At 34.9% G+C, this 15,444-nt stretch overlaps 1 protein-coding gene across 6 annotated transcripts in view; it reads right to left on the reverse strand.

Moving 5' to 3' along the window:
* AP3B1 (adaptor related protein complex 3 subunit beta 1) overlaps positions 1-15,444 on the reverse strand; it is a 301,940-nt gene that overhangs the window by 101,472 nt on the left and 185,024 nt on the right. For all 6 annotated transcript variants that reach the window (XR_001903494.2, XM_003899849.4, XM_021939489.1 and 3 more), the window contains 3 exons: positions 12,979-13,087; positions 9,825-9,978; positions 6,341-6,488 (listed from right to left, as the gene is read on the reverse strand). Coding sequence is in view for 5 of the 6 variants with exons in the window: in XM_003899849.4 (XP_003899898.3) it covers positions 6,341-6,488; positions 9,825-9,978; positions 12,979-13,087 (411 nt within the window). In the remaining variant the exon portion in view is untranslated. The remainder of the gene's footprint in view (positions 1-6,340; positions 6,489-9,824; positions 9,979-12,978; positions 13,088-15,444) is intronic.

Below are 15,444 nucleotides of genomic sequence, written 5' to 3' on the forward strand. Positions count from 1 at the left end.
ATTTTCATGCTGATTAAAAAAAAAGGCAAGTAACAAAAAAGACCTGACACGACAAGCATCAAATATGCATCCTAAGAGGAAACCACTGTAAAGAGGTTTGAAATTTGAAACTGTAAAATAGGATAAGCAGTATGTAAAGTTTGTCAAAGCCATACTGTGCTTTGAAATCAACAAAAAATCAAAGCTAATTTGTAGCCTCACAGGACAAGATATTTGCATGAAATATTTTCAATTAGAATTATCAACCAAGGATAATTTCATGACTTTCTTTCATTCAAGTTAACTGACAAATATGATTTCAAAAATCTGAGGCTCACACTTAAACTTTTACTTTTAAACCAAAGTACACCCCTGGTAAATTGAGACTTCTTTATGAGTTAAAAAGAAGTGTAGCCCACTAAAACCCATCTTTCCTATTAGAGTGCGCCTACTTCAATAGGAAAGCCTGCTTAATCCAAATCCACTTCATTTTAAAGGTCTCAAGTGCAATTGAGTAACATGTTTATTTTAGAGAACTTAAAATATAAATGAAATTGGGAAAGACATAAACTGAGAGGCAAGGCTTTGCAATATAACAGTAAAACCCAATATTCTCCAATATTTATAAAAGTTATATAATTGCAACATACAAAAATAGTTGTAAAAACATAATTAAAACTTGCATACTTCTCAAACAGAACATAACACCAGTCAAAAAATAGTTCCTTTCACTCTTATTCATGATTTATTTCACACCACACGCCAAATTTACTTTATCCCCAAGAATCTTTCAAATAAAAGAGCTTTATTTCCAAAATCTTTTATTAAGGCAAATCTTAATATTTACTGACATTCAGACACCAGTCACAATACTAGTGACTGATCCTTAGAGCACCTAAGAGATTCACTCAGTTTCTTTGCACCTCCCAAAAGGAATCAGCAAAGTTTTGAGACACAAATATAACCCGAGATAAAAATAACTGACAAGAGCAACTCAAACACTGCTAGGTAGCTATAGTGGGTACTATTTTCTTCATAGCTAGTATGCACCTTAATCTTAGTTTTAATTCAAATACTGAAATGCTTTTAATATTAAGTATTATTAAGTGCAAGTATATTAAATACTTTATATTTTTTCACATTGGTAGATTATTATGCTTCATATAGTTTATGTAATTAAAATGTTAATATATATAAGGAAAATACATAAAATGTACTCACAATAAATTACAATCATAAAGTTTTTATCATTTTAGTCACAGATTAGCTATATCTTCAGCAATTAGTACACAGACACTATAGATATAACCAGAATACTGCATCACGAATAAGGTGCAAATAGTGGACTAACAACGTAGCTGAAATAACTATGCTGTGGAGGAGCACTCTAATATACTGGGTAGTTATAGGAACACTGAAGCCTAGGTTTCACGAAGGATAAAAATCCTGGAAATGTAAAAGCAACATTTTAAATAAATTTTTTCACCATCTGTTCACATAATTTTAACTACAAGCAGAATATAACTTAATTATATTGGTCAAAAACAGGATAAAGTGATATAAATGTGAATCTCTACATTACTGAGTTTTCTCTCTACTCTTTCACATAAAAAAAATTTTTCCCTTTACATTGTGTAAAGTATGTGAAATCACATAAAATAAGTAATTACTAAAAGTAATTTTGTTATAGGTGTTATTTGGAACAAAAGAATTACTTCATTGAAAGGACTATACTAAAAATATTTCTCAATTAAATATATTTCAAAAAATAACACCTACACATAAAATACACTTATCCATCAACATAATTATAACAACAAAATTTTCTCCGGTCATTACCGACAACATCTGACCTCAAATGAGGACATATTCCAATCAATAACACAAACAAACAAACATGGTACCTGAATGTGTGACTATAGTTTTGTGCCTCATGAATATGCTGGGGCATTTTAAGAATGTAAATAATCCCCTTGTGGTTCTCACCCTTTTGACTGTCCCATTCACATGAGTGATACCCCATCATCAGTAACATTTTTCATTCCTTGTAGCCATTCTCAACTAGGAGAAGTGGAGGGTCACAGTGATATGAGGCTACTTTCTCCCTTGCTTTTATTTTCTGTAGTAAAGGATGAAAAAAGAAAGAACAAAGGCATAGAAATAGGAAGGGATACAGAGTGTTAACAGAACCACAAATATTCCACTGGGATTAGAATTTAGTGTGTGTGGTTGGGCAGTTGCCGACGCCTGTAATCCCAGCACTTTGGGAGGCTGAGGTGGGTGGATCACTTGAGTCCAGGAGTTCGAGACCAGCCTGGGCAATATGGAGAAATCCCTCTCTATTAAAAATACAAAAAATTAGCCAAGCATGGTAGTGCATGCCTGTAGTCCCAGCTACCCAGGCGGCTGAGGTAGAAGGATCATCTGAGACTCAGAGGTCGAGGCTGCCAAGAGCTGGGATCATGCCACTGCATTCCAGCTTGGGTGACAGAGCAAGACTCTGAAAAAAAAAAAAGAAGAAGAAAGAAAAGAAAAGAGAGAGAGAGAGAAAGAAAGAGGAAAGAAAGAAGGAAAGAGACAAAGAGAAAGAAAGAGAAGAGAAAAGAAAAGGAAAAGAAAAGAGAAGAAAAGAAAAGAAAAGAAAACAGGGTGGGTAGGGTTAAGACTAGGTAGGTTTGGGCAAGCTAGCCTGAGTTTACTGAACTCAAATGGCAAGGGGCCATCAGGCCAGGTGAATTTAATATCCATCTGGCAGTTGTATAGAAGGACTTGGGGTTGGGAAAGCACTGGTCAGAGGATAACCAATGGCAGTGGTCTATGCAGGTAATGAAGAGCTGATCTAGAATAATGGCAGTAGGGAAAGAAGAAACAGACATGAGAAATAACACACAGAACCTATAGGAGTTGGTAACTATCTAAACATACAGAATGACAGAGTAGTCAGAGATAATTCTGGGGCTTCAGATCTGGGAGAATGAAAAGAATTCTGGTGACAAATGGTAGAGCACGTCTTTTTATTGTATTCGGTTTGGAAACAATTAGGTTTGATTGTATTAGGTTAGCCTCAGAGAGGTCTAAAAATTTGGTATGAATTTGGGAAGAAAAGCTGAAACGTATTTTAAAGACTGAAAGACATTACCATGGAAGTAATTAACATAAATGCTTTAGCTGAAGCTATAGGAGTGAATTAGGTCTCACAACAGGACAAATTTAGAGGGAAAAAAGAAGACTAAAGAAAAATTCATTCACATAAATTAATATCGCAAAAAACTAATATGTACTAAGTACTAATTTGGGGGCAACGTTCACAGTTGGATGTCAGAAGCGGGTAAAAAGTGAAGCAACCCAAAGAATGAAAGGTCAAAAAAGTCAGAACAAAAGGGATGCAGAGACTTTTAAGTAGTCGGGGAACAGTCACACAAAAAGACCAAGAATAAGAGAAGGCTACTGGGTTTGGGGAAGGATCATCGCTGCCTTTTCAGAGAGCAGTATGTGTAGGATAGAGTTGGAAATAACTGGGTTAAGAAGTACAAGATGCAGGATATGTAGACTATTTTTCTAAACTCACTCTCACTCATGTACACACACTCTGTCTTTTCCACTCCATGCTCCCTCTCTCTCTCTTTAAATGAGGAAAAAACCTGAATGCTACAGTTGGCAGAAAAGGAATGAATGGAGAAAGAGATTAAAGGTGCGAAGGAGACAGATGATTATGAACAAAACAAAACCAAAAGGAAGTAGGAGTTACCCTTGGGGAAGTGGATGTGAATCTTACACAGAGCTGCATTCAAAGGAAAAGTAGGGTAAATGGAGACTGTGAGTTAGAGAGTAGAGACACTGACCGTGGATGGCAGCTGTCTTCTAAAGAATAGTGGCTAAGCTCACAGGCTGTAGGTAAGGGAACAGAATTAAATGTTGACTTACAACCTGAATAGTGTAAAAAGAGTGGGGAAAAAAAGCAGGATACCTAAGTTACCAAAAAATTTAGGTTACTTTTAGCATTTGATGTTCTCCAATACTGTTGATCTTTTATGAAATTTTAAAGAATGTTAAAACTGTTGTTTTATAGTTTTATAGTGTGTTACATTGATCTTTCATATTTTATTTTTGACATAACACTTGAAAGAAGTAAGGTAGGTACTAGCATTTCTGCTTTACAGATGAGGAAACTGAAACAAAGATATTCTCTCCCAACAAGTAGAACACTATGCTTATCTCATAGAACTACCATAAAAATTAACTGTTCTGAAAGCCATGTATTCAAGGTAACTCCTAGGTCACATTTTCATGCTCAGTGCCCTCAAAACACATTGTCTGAATGAAAAAAAAGAAAAGAAAGTGTAAAAGTATAGATTTAGTTAGGCTGCAGATATAAGGCATATGAATTTTCAGCACTAACATATTGTCATGCTAAATTAAAGTAAAGTACCCACCATCTGCCTTCATTACTCATAATTTAGAGCAGAAGCCACAACACTTGGTGCAAGGAGGACTTTTCTACAATTATAGTCGCCTATTATTAGAAAATAGATATACTCTGCAATTGCATGGTATATGCCAAATTATTCAGAAAGAAATAGAAATAAATAAGTAGTATGGTAGCTCCAAGGTGGAGAACACTTATTCCAATTGCTAAACTACAGCAAAAAATTCCACAGTCCTGTCTGCCTATTATAGATGGGAAAAGGCATTCTAATATAAATAAGCCACCTAAGGGAAACACATGAACACAAAACTATCAACAATGTGAGCGAAACCCAAATTTCTCAAAAGCCTTGGTTCACTGCAATAGTTTGAGTTGTTTTATACTGACGTTTTACAGGAAAATATTTTTAACTATCAAGAGATTTAATCTGATCACTGAAAGTCCTTGACAAAGAAGAAACAAACAGAATCACTGACCTGGAGTGCCCCCGTGGCTTTTATCTTCTTTTGTTTTTTTCAGGGGGAGGAAGGGGTACAACACAACATGATGTTCAACCACTGTGGCTTTTTAATGGCATCCTAAAGCTCTGCTTCTAATAGTACAGAGGAACTGAAGTCTATAATTTTTCAAGTGTTATAAAACTTCCTGAGAATAACTTCCACCACTTGACACTCACTGATTTCTTGTTCAGTCATTTTAAAAAAATACTTCTTACTCTGGGTTGTACTTACTGTCGATTTGTAACTCTCTTTATTTTCAATAACATTTTAAACTTTCTGGTAATTTGATGTAAGTACGAAATGAGAGTACATCAAACTCACTATGTGATAAGTTTTTATATCAGGCCAGATTAATAAACCATAAAATCTCTTAAGATTTTATGTGAATTTTTTAAAAATAAAAATCTTAGGTTATTTTATATACAGACACAAGTTTTAAATATAAATTCAAGTTTAAGATAGGTTTTAATATATGCAAGAAAATGTGAAATAAGGCTAGCCAATTTTAAAAACATTCTTTAACAATAAATCTTTGGATGGGGGAGGGCAATTGTCTACTTCAATAAATTAATTTTCATCCTTGCCTACTCAGATAACATACTGAAGAAATTCAAGTTAATAGAACAAATAAACAAAAACAATATTGGATTAAGAAGAAACTGAACTGAATCAAAGGCAGAGTTTGGCCATATTTTCAACAAACAGAATAACACAGTTATATATAAAACTACTATACTTGAAGTCTAGCATGAACACGGCCCATTTATAGGAAGGGGGTGATTATTAAAGACCAAAAAGATAATTATAATTAGGTCTGAATTCTGTATTATTATTTTATTCATTTAACTAGACCTGAAATCAGATAGAATATATTTTACATTAATAACTACATTTTTGCAATTTATACTTTATTTTTTTCCTGCTAAGCAGGCAAAATTAGTGTTACAAACGTTATTACCAAAAAGCATTATTATATTATTATATAAGTGGCTCTTGCATTTGTTTTTAAATGTCTATGCAAATTCTTACTAAAGAATGTATACTCTTTAATTAAAGCTTTAAAACATACTCTATTATGCAAAATGCCCAATATTTTAAAAAAGTGAATAGTCTAAATTTCTGATGATGTATGTACGCTTAGAATTCTTTGCTCAATACTATTTTTTGTGACTTCCTTTCACAGTCCCTTCAGCAAAAACACCCCTTGTCACAACCTAGCCAAGAACAAAAAAAGCCATATGCATAAGAGTTCCCTGATTTCGGTGGCAAGGGATGAGATTTTTTGAAAGTTTCTAGCTTTTCTTCAGAGTTAGGTTATAAGGGAAAGGCTTATCTAGAAAAAATAAAATCACAGGCATAGATAAGGATGGTGTTGTTTATTTTAGTTGCTGTAAGAATATTTACCTTCAATTACAACAAATGCATAATCTCTTACCTGAGTGACTTTTCTGGATTCAGATTCACTTTCAGATTCTGACTCTGATTCAGAATCTGAAGAACTGTCTTCTATTGAACTAGATTCGGCATTTGAAGAATCTGAAGTTTTAGATTTTTCATTTTCCTTCTCCTCATCTTCAGAACCACTATATATAATAGTAAATTTTGAAATATCAACTTTAACTCCTTTATATAAGTAGTTTATATAAAAAATGGTTTTTAAATTCCAGAATACATTAATGAGGTAATAATGAAGGTATTACCCATAACCAAATAAATTAGAACCCATTCAAATTCAATTCTATCCTGTCATACACACTTCATATGCAAAAAGTCATAAAATGACACTAAACAATATAATCAAAAACAATGTAGAAAATATTAAATGTCTGATTTACCAAGAATTAAGTACTACCAGTAACAACTTCAAAGATATTTAGGCTGATTTTTTAAATGCTATCTCAAAATACTGTGTGTGTATACACATATATATATTGGAGACAGGGTCTCATTGTCATCTAGGCTGGAGTACAGTGGTGCAATCATGGCTCACTGCAGCCTCGATCTCCCAGGCTCAAACGATTCTCCCACTTCAGCCTCACAAGTAGTTGGGACTACAGGCGGGCACTACCACATCCAGCTAATTTTATATTTTTTGTAGAGACAGGGTCTCACTATATTGCCTAGGCTGGTCTGGAACTCCTGGGCTCAAGTAATCCTCCCAACTCGGCCTACCAAAATGCTGGGATTACACCCTTGAGCCACCACACCCGGTTTAGCAATATATTTAAATATTTATATATCTACTTTTACTAAAATAGACTTGTATTTTATACACTTTTCTACCCAAGAAAATTACTTACTACAAGTTCTCAAATGTGACCTTAAACACATTCTATGAGAAAATGTTAACCAGTTCAAAGGAACTGGTTAACAAAGGAACTTCTAAAGTACTATCTTGCTACAAATTTAAGCTAATCAAATATAAACTTTTAAATTACCAAATGATCATACCTAAGTGCTTAACACCATTCATTTGTTCATTTGTTCATCTGCTCAACAAATATTAATTAATTTTTGACTACATGTTGGCATTATGTTAGGTGCTAAGGATAACAATGGTTAAGAGGATCTATGTGTGTCTACCCTACAGAGTCTACAGTCCACTGGAGGATATAGATAAGGTGGCAGTGATAATACAGTATAGTAAGTAATAAATTATAGTGTGTCAGGAGAACATTTGGAGAGACACCTAAACAAACTTAATCCAATTAGGAATGCTTCCCGGAGAAAGAGACATATAAGCCAAGATATAGGTGTAAGGCTGGCAGATGGGCAGGGAAGCAGTTCTCCAAGGAGAAGGAATAACATGTGAGATGACCAAACACCCTTATCTCAGGGGATGAGAGATGCCTTGTGGTGTTTTATATTTTCCTGGAAACTAAAAGTCTAGTTCTCTCTACAACATGTGTGTGTATATTTTTAAGAATCTACTGTGGGCCAGAAAGGGCTAGGCATTTCATACCAATCATACTGATTACCTAATTTAAATGCACTCTTCCTGGGTACATTATTATCCCATTTACAATAATGAAATTAATATTCAGAAAGGTTAAATAACTTGCTCAGGGACACATAACAAGAGGGGCAGAACTAGAATCTGAACTCAAGCCTGTCTCACTCCAAAGTCCGTATTTTTTCCACTATGTCATACTATCTCCCTTCAAATGAAAACACTTTGGAGTGTAAAATTTAAATTTGGTCATAAACATTTATGATTACTAAAGGGTGGTTTTTGAAGATGCTTAAAGCTTATTAAGAGCTTTAAAAAATTATCATACTAGCAAAGTTAAAAAAACATTCTAAGAGGCAGAAAAATACTGGGGGAGGGAGAGGAGTGAGGCAAGGAAATAATCGATATTTCCTAGAATTGATTTTTGTAGAGGAAATATGATTGCTGTTTATTAAAAATGGAGCCATGGTAACATCTCAGAGCACATGTAATTATATTTGAAGACTGAAAAATATGTTGTTGTTTTTCCCTGGCAAAAAAACGGCAATTTATTATCCCCAATTCACTGGTTAAAATGTGTACTTAAAAATATAAGGTTTAGAATGTATTTGTGGTCCTCTTTGTAATAAACAATTCTTTTAAATTCAAATGTGGGTAAAGAGAAAAATCTATTTCTGAAGAAAGGAATAATAAAACTAATACATGACTACAAATTTCTAGTATACTGACTTCTGCCATCTGAAAGGACATTTCATGCACTGAACAAAACTTTCCCTTTCTAGAAACAAGACATGTTTTATAACTCATATCATCATAGATATTCTGATATTAAACCAGAAGTACAGGATTTCTCTCAAAGACAAGGCTATTATAAACCAAGTAGCTCCTTTGCTGCAACAAGTGAATGATTCTAAATATATTTAACTTCTAGCTTTTAAGATAAGATTTTAAAAGTAAAAGTGTTATTTTATTATGCATCACTCAATTTTGATGGTAATTATTGTTTACCTTACTGCTTAGAGTTTCAGATGTTAATCTAATGAAAAGAATTTACTGGTAACTAGGTTTCTAACTTTGCAATGATGAAAAGCCTGTATTAATTTAACCTACAGATTTCATTTGTTCTGAACAGGAAAAACAATATAAATCACTTTTAAAATCATTAAATCCTGACTTAAATTAATAAAGTCATAATTAGGGCATTATGCTGTGTTTGTTATGGAAGTGGCAGGGCGAGCTGCTTTAATTACTGTCTGTAATAAAAGGAGCAGAGAGCGTACTGCGCCCCAATCAGTGCTGTCAGCCACGACTGAGCCGAGCTGCAAGCTCATCAAGTGAGCGGGCAGCAGGCTCCTGGGGAAAGGACCATCATGTCGGCAGAGGCCACTCACTGACAGCAGTGGGGAAAACAGAGTTGCACAATCCAAGATATTAGCCCCAATTACTCAAAATTTTAATGACACTTTAATACATGATAATGTTGTTGATAATGGGAGATCTTAAAAAGTGCTAACACTTAAAGCTCTTATGACCGTCTTCCTTCACAGCCCTTGACTCTAATATTTGGATCATAATCTTTTTAATATAACATTATTTAGAAAAATCAATTGTCTTGGTTACATAATGGCAAAGTGTTGAAGGATTTAATTTTAGCCCTCAGCAAAATTGCTACAAAAGGTAATTAAGTGTTTCATACCTATTGCTTGATCACTTAACTCAGCCTTCCAAGGTTATACCAATTTTCAAAATGTAACCCCAAGATATGTTCAAGTTCAAAATGAAAGCTAAGCATTACAAGTAGGAAAATAATGTGAACAACTAGCACTTTAATTTTAAAAAGATTTAATATCTGTTTGGGAAAAAATACACACTTCTTTTCTCTCATCATTTTTTGATTAACAAGAAACATCTGCCTGGGGCAAACTTTCACAGAATATTTTTTGAAGGAAATTCTGACAAAATACATTACCTTTTTCCTTTGGCTTTTGAGTTCCTCTTGGCTGTTCTTTTGTTTTCTAGGCCTGACTCCCTTCCACTCTCACTGTCCTGCTCACTGGAGGAGTCCTCACTGCTGTCCTCATTGCTGTCTCCTTCCTCCCCACTTTCACTTCCAGATTCACTCTCTGAAAAACAGAACCAGATGTTCTTAGATTTATAGTCATTTAATTAGACACACGGACACCTGTAACTGTCAATATTCATCACAAATGAAACCAGATGTTGAATTTTAGTTCAGTGGACACCACGTGTTTAACATTTCATTCCCATACCCCATTCTTTCAGCTCTATGGATTCCTTTAGCACGGTGAGTTTGGAGGGAGGCAGACAGAGAGAGGATGCTCTGACAATGAGTAGAGAAAAGCTAAGCAAAGATGAACCAAGTAAACCAAATTTGAGGGAATCTCACTTTTCAAACCCCAAAGTATATAGCTTTGTCAAAAACTTTCTTTTAAAGGATTACATAAAGATTGATGTAAGGCTAAATAAATAATTTTAAATTCTTCTGCTTGTAATGGGAAATTCTATTTAGAGTAAAAGAAGGCAACAGTTTAATCTTCTTAGGAACAAATTTTGAGAGGAAAATGAGCCATTCAAATCACCTGGAAAAACTTCCAAATTCAAAGACAATAGGCAAAATGACTAATTAAAGAGTTATTACTTATTCGAGCTAGTAAAGGAGTTTTCCATAGGTCAAAGAGATGATCAAGTTACATTGAGGAATTATACTTTTAAATGTTTTATGTATAAATTATGGTATGCTAGGACTCTCTGCAGAAGAGAACACATGAAAAATATATGTGTATTTTTTACTATTTAAAATGACTATAACTACAGAGTTGTGTCCTAGACAAAAGGACAAACTGTTGCCCTGCCTGTGATCTCCGTAACGAAGCCCTCTTAGGCAGGAACACAACCTTTAATTAAACATTCTAATGGTTAAATAACACCAACATCAGGAAGGTCCATCACAGTGAAAAGCTAGGAGTGCCTGTATTCTTTCAAGATGGCTTGCAAGGGGTACAAGCATGGGTTATCAAGTTAGTGTTCGGATTCAGATCCTGGCTCTGCTACTTGCCAGTTGTAAAACTGATCAAGTTATTCAACTTCTCTGGGTCTTGGTTTCCTTTTCGGCAAATGGGGATAATACTAGTTACTTTTCAGAGTTGTTCTGAAGATTAAATGATTTGAAACATATAAAGGTGATTAGAACACAACAAGGTCTGCCACAGGTTAAGGTGCTCATCATTATCATCATTTACAAACAGGAAAGTTTATTTTACTAAAATAAAGCTACTAAATAAGGACATTTTAAATTTGTGGCAATATCCAAGTTACACACACATACATATTAAGTCAGATAACTGGCTTATGCTATAAACGATGAAAAGAAATTATAGCATCTAAGTTACTCTCTCATGTCATCACATGGGACTGCAACACAAATCTGGGGCCAGCTGACTTCAGGCACCATTATTTAAATTTTCGAGTCAGTAAAATCTTAGAGAAAATTAGTTTATTCTCAAAAATACTTGCTACCTGGAAAACACAATCTTATAACGTTTTTGTTTGTTTTTTGAGATGGAGTCTCGCTCTGTTGCCCAGGCTGGAGTGTAGTGGCGTGATCACGGCTCACTGTAACCTCCGCCTCCTGGGTTCACACTATTCTCCTGCCTCAGTCTCCTGAGTAGCTGGGATTACAGGCACGTGCCACCACGCCCAGCTAATTTTTTGTATTTTTAGTAGAGACGGGGTTTCACCATGTTAGCCAGTATGGTCTCAATCTCCTGACCTTGTCATCTGCCTGTCTCAGCCTCCCAAAGTGCTGGGATTACAGGCGTGAGCCACCACGCCCAGCCAATCTCATAACTTCTAGCAAGAAAAGTTTTCTTTTTTCCTCTGGCAGCTACAGTAGAACTCCTGCCACATGACTCATTATTATATGTATTCAGACAAACTCATGAAAAGCTGTAATGTTAATGGAATATTTCGTATATGTATTAAAAATGGTCAGCCTATGAATAGGCATGGGCTAGTGAATAAATATAATGAAGACAAATATCTATATGTAATTCTACAAAATGAAGAAGTACATGATTAATTACACAGATAATTCTCACAGGTCTACATTACTCCTGAAATTCCATATTTTTTAATATCTACTTTCTCAATTATTTCTCTACTTTTCAGTTGATTACTTCAGAAGGTAATGTATCACAGATTAATTTATCAGATATTAAAAACAAAGATTTTTGATAAGGAACACAGAGAAAAGAGAGTGAATTACCTTAGAGTTGGGTAGTAGATAACCAAGTAAGAGTGACAGGCCCTGGTTCTCCAAGGTATAAGATTTTAGAGAAAGTTGGGTATCACTTGGTCTTGGGGCAGACTTGCCTATTAGGTTAAGTGTTAATAAGAGCATCAGAAAGTGACAGTGACTCCAATATAGTTTTCATTAGGCAAATCACTCACAGAATTTTAGCAATGAAGGGACTTCAAGAAATATTTAACTCCACCCCGTCATTTATCTGATATAGAGAAAAGTAGGTGCCTTCTTCAATTTGTATAGGTAAAACCCAGGGTTTCTAAATCCTTCCTATTAAGCATTCTTTTCACTGCATACAGTTACTCTCAATCTTTAGTTTGATTTTTTTATAGTATATAGACACTTAATAATTTTAGCTTTATCTCTATAGAGGTTCACAGAAAGAGATGAGTATAAAATGAAAGAGAAAAAGACTCTTCAAGGTATAAAATAAACTTTACATTTTTATAAAAGAAAGTTACTTTTAAAGACTCCACTAAAAGTTTATCAAGTATAAAATCATGTTTTCCAATAGATATAATAGGCATTATGGTTTAGAATTCAGAAAAGTATGAGTTCCTGTTTCAGCTATACCAATGTATTAGCTATTGTCCAAGAGACATTGTAAAGTAAAAAGAGAATTTAGTAATTAAAAATTACCTTGAAAAGTAAACAGCGATATATAAATGAAAGGGATTATTTTGATAATACAAACTTCACTTAAAACCACCTGCTGAATGTTATGGATTAGGCCTTGTTTCTGAGATATAGAACGTAATCTACTATGTAAAAATACATGCCAATAAATTATAAAACCCACCACTGTCACTGCTACTATCAGAAGAGTCCTCCTCTTCCTCAGATTCAGAATAAAACTTCTTAGCAGAATTCTCTTGCTTTGCTTTTCCCGCTGGGGTCCATTCTTTTGCCTGTTTAAACAAATAAAGTAAATATAAATGAATTCTCATTCAGAGATTTAGAGTTCTGGCAAACTTAATCATTAAGAACATAACCAAATTCAAAAGCAAGCTTATGGCCTCAACAGAGAATGCAACTGTTAGAAGTCCTGGCATTAAGGCTGATTTACTTTACTCCTAAATACAGCAGCACAAACTCTCACTCAGAGCCCCTATGTTAAACCAACAATCTTGTTTCAAATATACAATCTTTAAAACTTTTGTGTTTGTTGGCCCACAGAAGATTTAAACAAAAGTAGTATATCCTAAAATAGGTGAGCAAAACTAGAAGCAGATACAGTAACAGCAATAACAAACACAAGTTCATAGCTTGACACTGAAGGAAAAGAGAGGAAAAAAAAAAAGAAAAAAAGAAAATATTTAGTGTAGGCAATAAATTGCCCTAACCATCTCAACAGCCTAAATCCTGGAGTAATCCTTTACTTCTCTCTTTTTCTCGTATCCTAAACATCTCAGCCATCAAGAAATACTATAGCTACCCTGGTCTGACCCATCCTTCTCTCCTGGACTACTCGTTACCTTGCTTCTACTGCCCCTCCACCCTGCCCCCAGCAAACAAACTTTGCAAAACACAGCATCTAGAATGATTCTATTAAAACCTAAATCAGATCAAGCTCCTTTTTGGCCTGAAACCCTGCAGTGGCTCCCCATTTTACTCAGAGAAAAAGCCGAAGTCCCTACAACAGTCTGCATAGCCTGACACAACCATCCTTTCATGACTGCCCCTCCATGACTGTCCCCCTGTCGCCTGCCTCTCTGACCTCTTGCTGCTCATCCTCTTGCCTGATATGCTCTGGCCATGCCTTACTGCTCCTCCAAATGTCCCAGGCATGCTCCCAGTTTAGGGCCTTCACCCTAGCTCTTGGCACTTCCAACACCATTCCCCGCCACTTTTTTTTTTTTTTTGTGGTGGTGGTTGTTGTTTTTTTTTAATCACAGCATGTATTACTTTTTAACATACTATACAATCTACTTGTTTTTTTAACTGTTGGTCTATCCCTGGTAGAACGTAAGTTTCTGGAGAGCAGGGAACTTAAAATATTTTGTGCAATTTTTTTTTTTTTTGAGATGGAGTCTCCCTTTGTTGCCCAGGCTGGAGTAGTGCCACGATCTCGGCGCACTGCAACCTCTGCCTCCCAGGTTTAAGTGACTGTTCTGCCTCAGCATCCCAAGTAGCCGGGACCACAAGAACGTGCCATCACGCCCGGCCAATTTTTATATTTTTAATAGAGACGGGGTTTCACTATGTTGGCCAGGCTGGTCTTGAACTCCTGACCTCAGGTGATCTGCCTGCCTTGACCTCCCAAAGTGCTGGGATTATAGGCGTGAGCCACCACGCCCGGCCTATTATGTTCAATTTTAAGTGTGGCTGACACAATAAATACTAATTATATTTATTAGCCTCTTAAAGATTTCAATATTAAATTCAGAAATATGCTTAAGAAAAATATTGACTTTAGTGTTTACTAAATATTGTATTAGTAATATCATTTACTAATATGAGCCCCTTTAATCACTTCAATACAGTGTGTTAGTTTGCTTTTATAGTCACGGCCTTGATTCGTCAAGAAAAAATTAAATCATGCTTCATATATGATTTGTTAAAGAGCAGGGAAATGTATACTTCCGAGAAGATTAAAATAGTTGAGACTCATTTATTTATTGTATCTTTTAAGTTTTTACTATGTGCAAGTCTTTGCTAGAGTACATATTTTGTTGTAAAGGAATCTAGAGCATGACAGAATTTCTTATTCAAGAATGTTTCCCAGCACTGAATGTACAATAGAATCACCTAAGAATAGTTTTTAAATGTTAATACAAACAATAAAAATACTAATACTAAAAAAAGAATACCTGGGTTCGCCTCTCGAAATTCTAATTTAATTAGTCTGGTGCACACGTCTGACCTAGTTGTGTTTTGTTTAAAAATCTCCATATGATTATAATGTGCAGCTACATTTAAAAGCCACTAGTCTAAGGCCAGGTGATGTGGCTCATGCCTGTACTCTCAGCACTTTGGGAGCTGAGGCAGCAGGATGGCTTGAGCCCAGGAGTTTGAGGCTGCAGTGAGCTATGATTGCACCACTGCACTCCAGCCTGGGTGACAGAGCAAAACCATGTCTCAAAATAAATAAATAAATAAATAAAAACAAATAAGAATAAAACCACTGATCTAGAGGGCTTAAGGTATGTTGCCTAAAAAGAGAAGCTTCAGTAACCTGGAAAATTACTAACAGGACAGTAACAGCAAATTAATGAGTAAAAATTACTTGAATATATTTGAATAAGATGCTTATATAAGATCAGCA

Source organism: Papio anubis, chromosome 5 (assembly GCF_008728515.1).
Source record: "Papio anubis isolate 15944 chromosome 5, Panubis1.0, whole genome shotgun sequence".
In the NCBI taxonomy this organism is placed as follows: domain Eukaryota; kingdom Metazoa; phylum Chordata; class Mammalia; order Primates; family Cercopithecidae; genus Papio; species Papio anubis.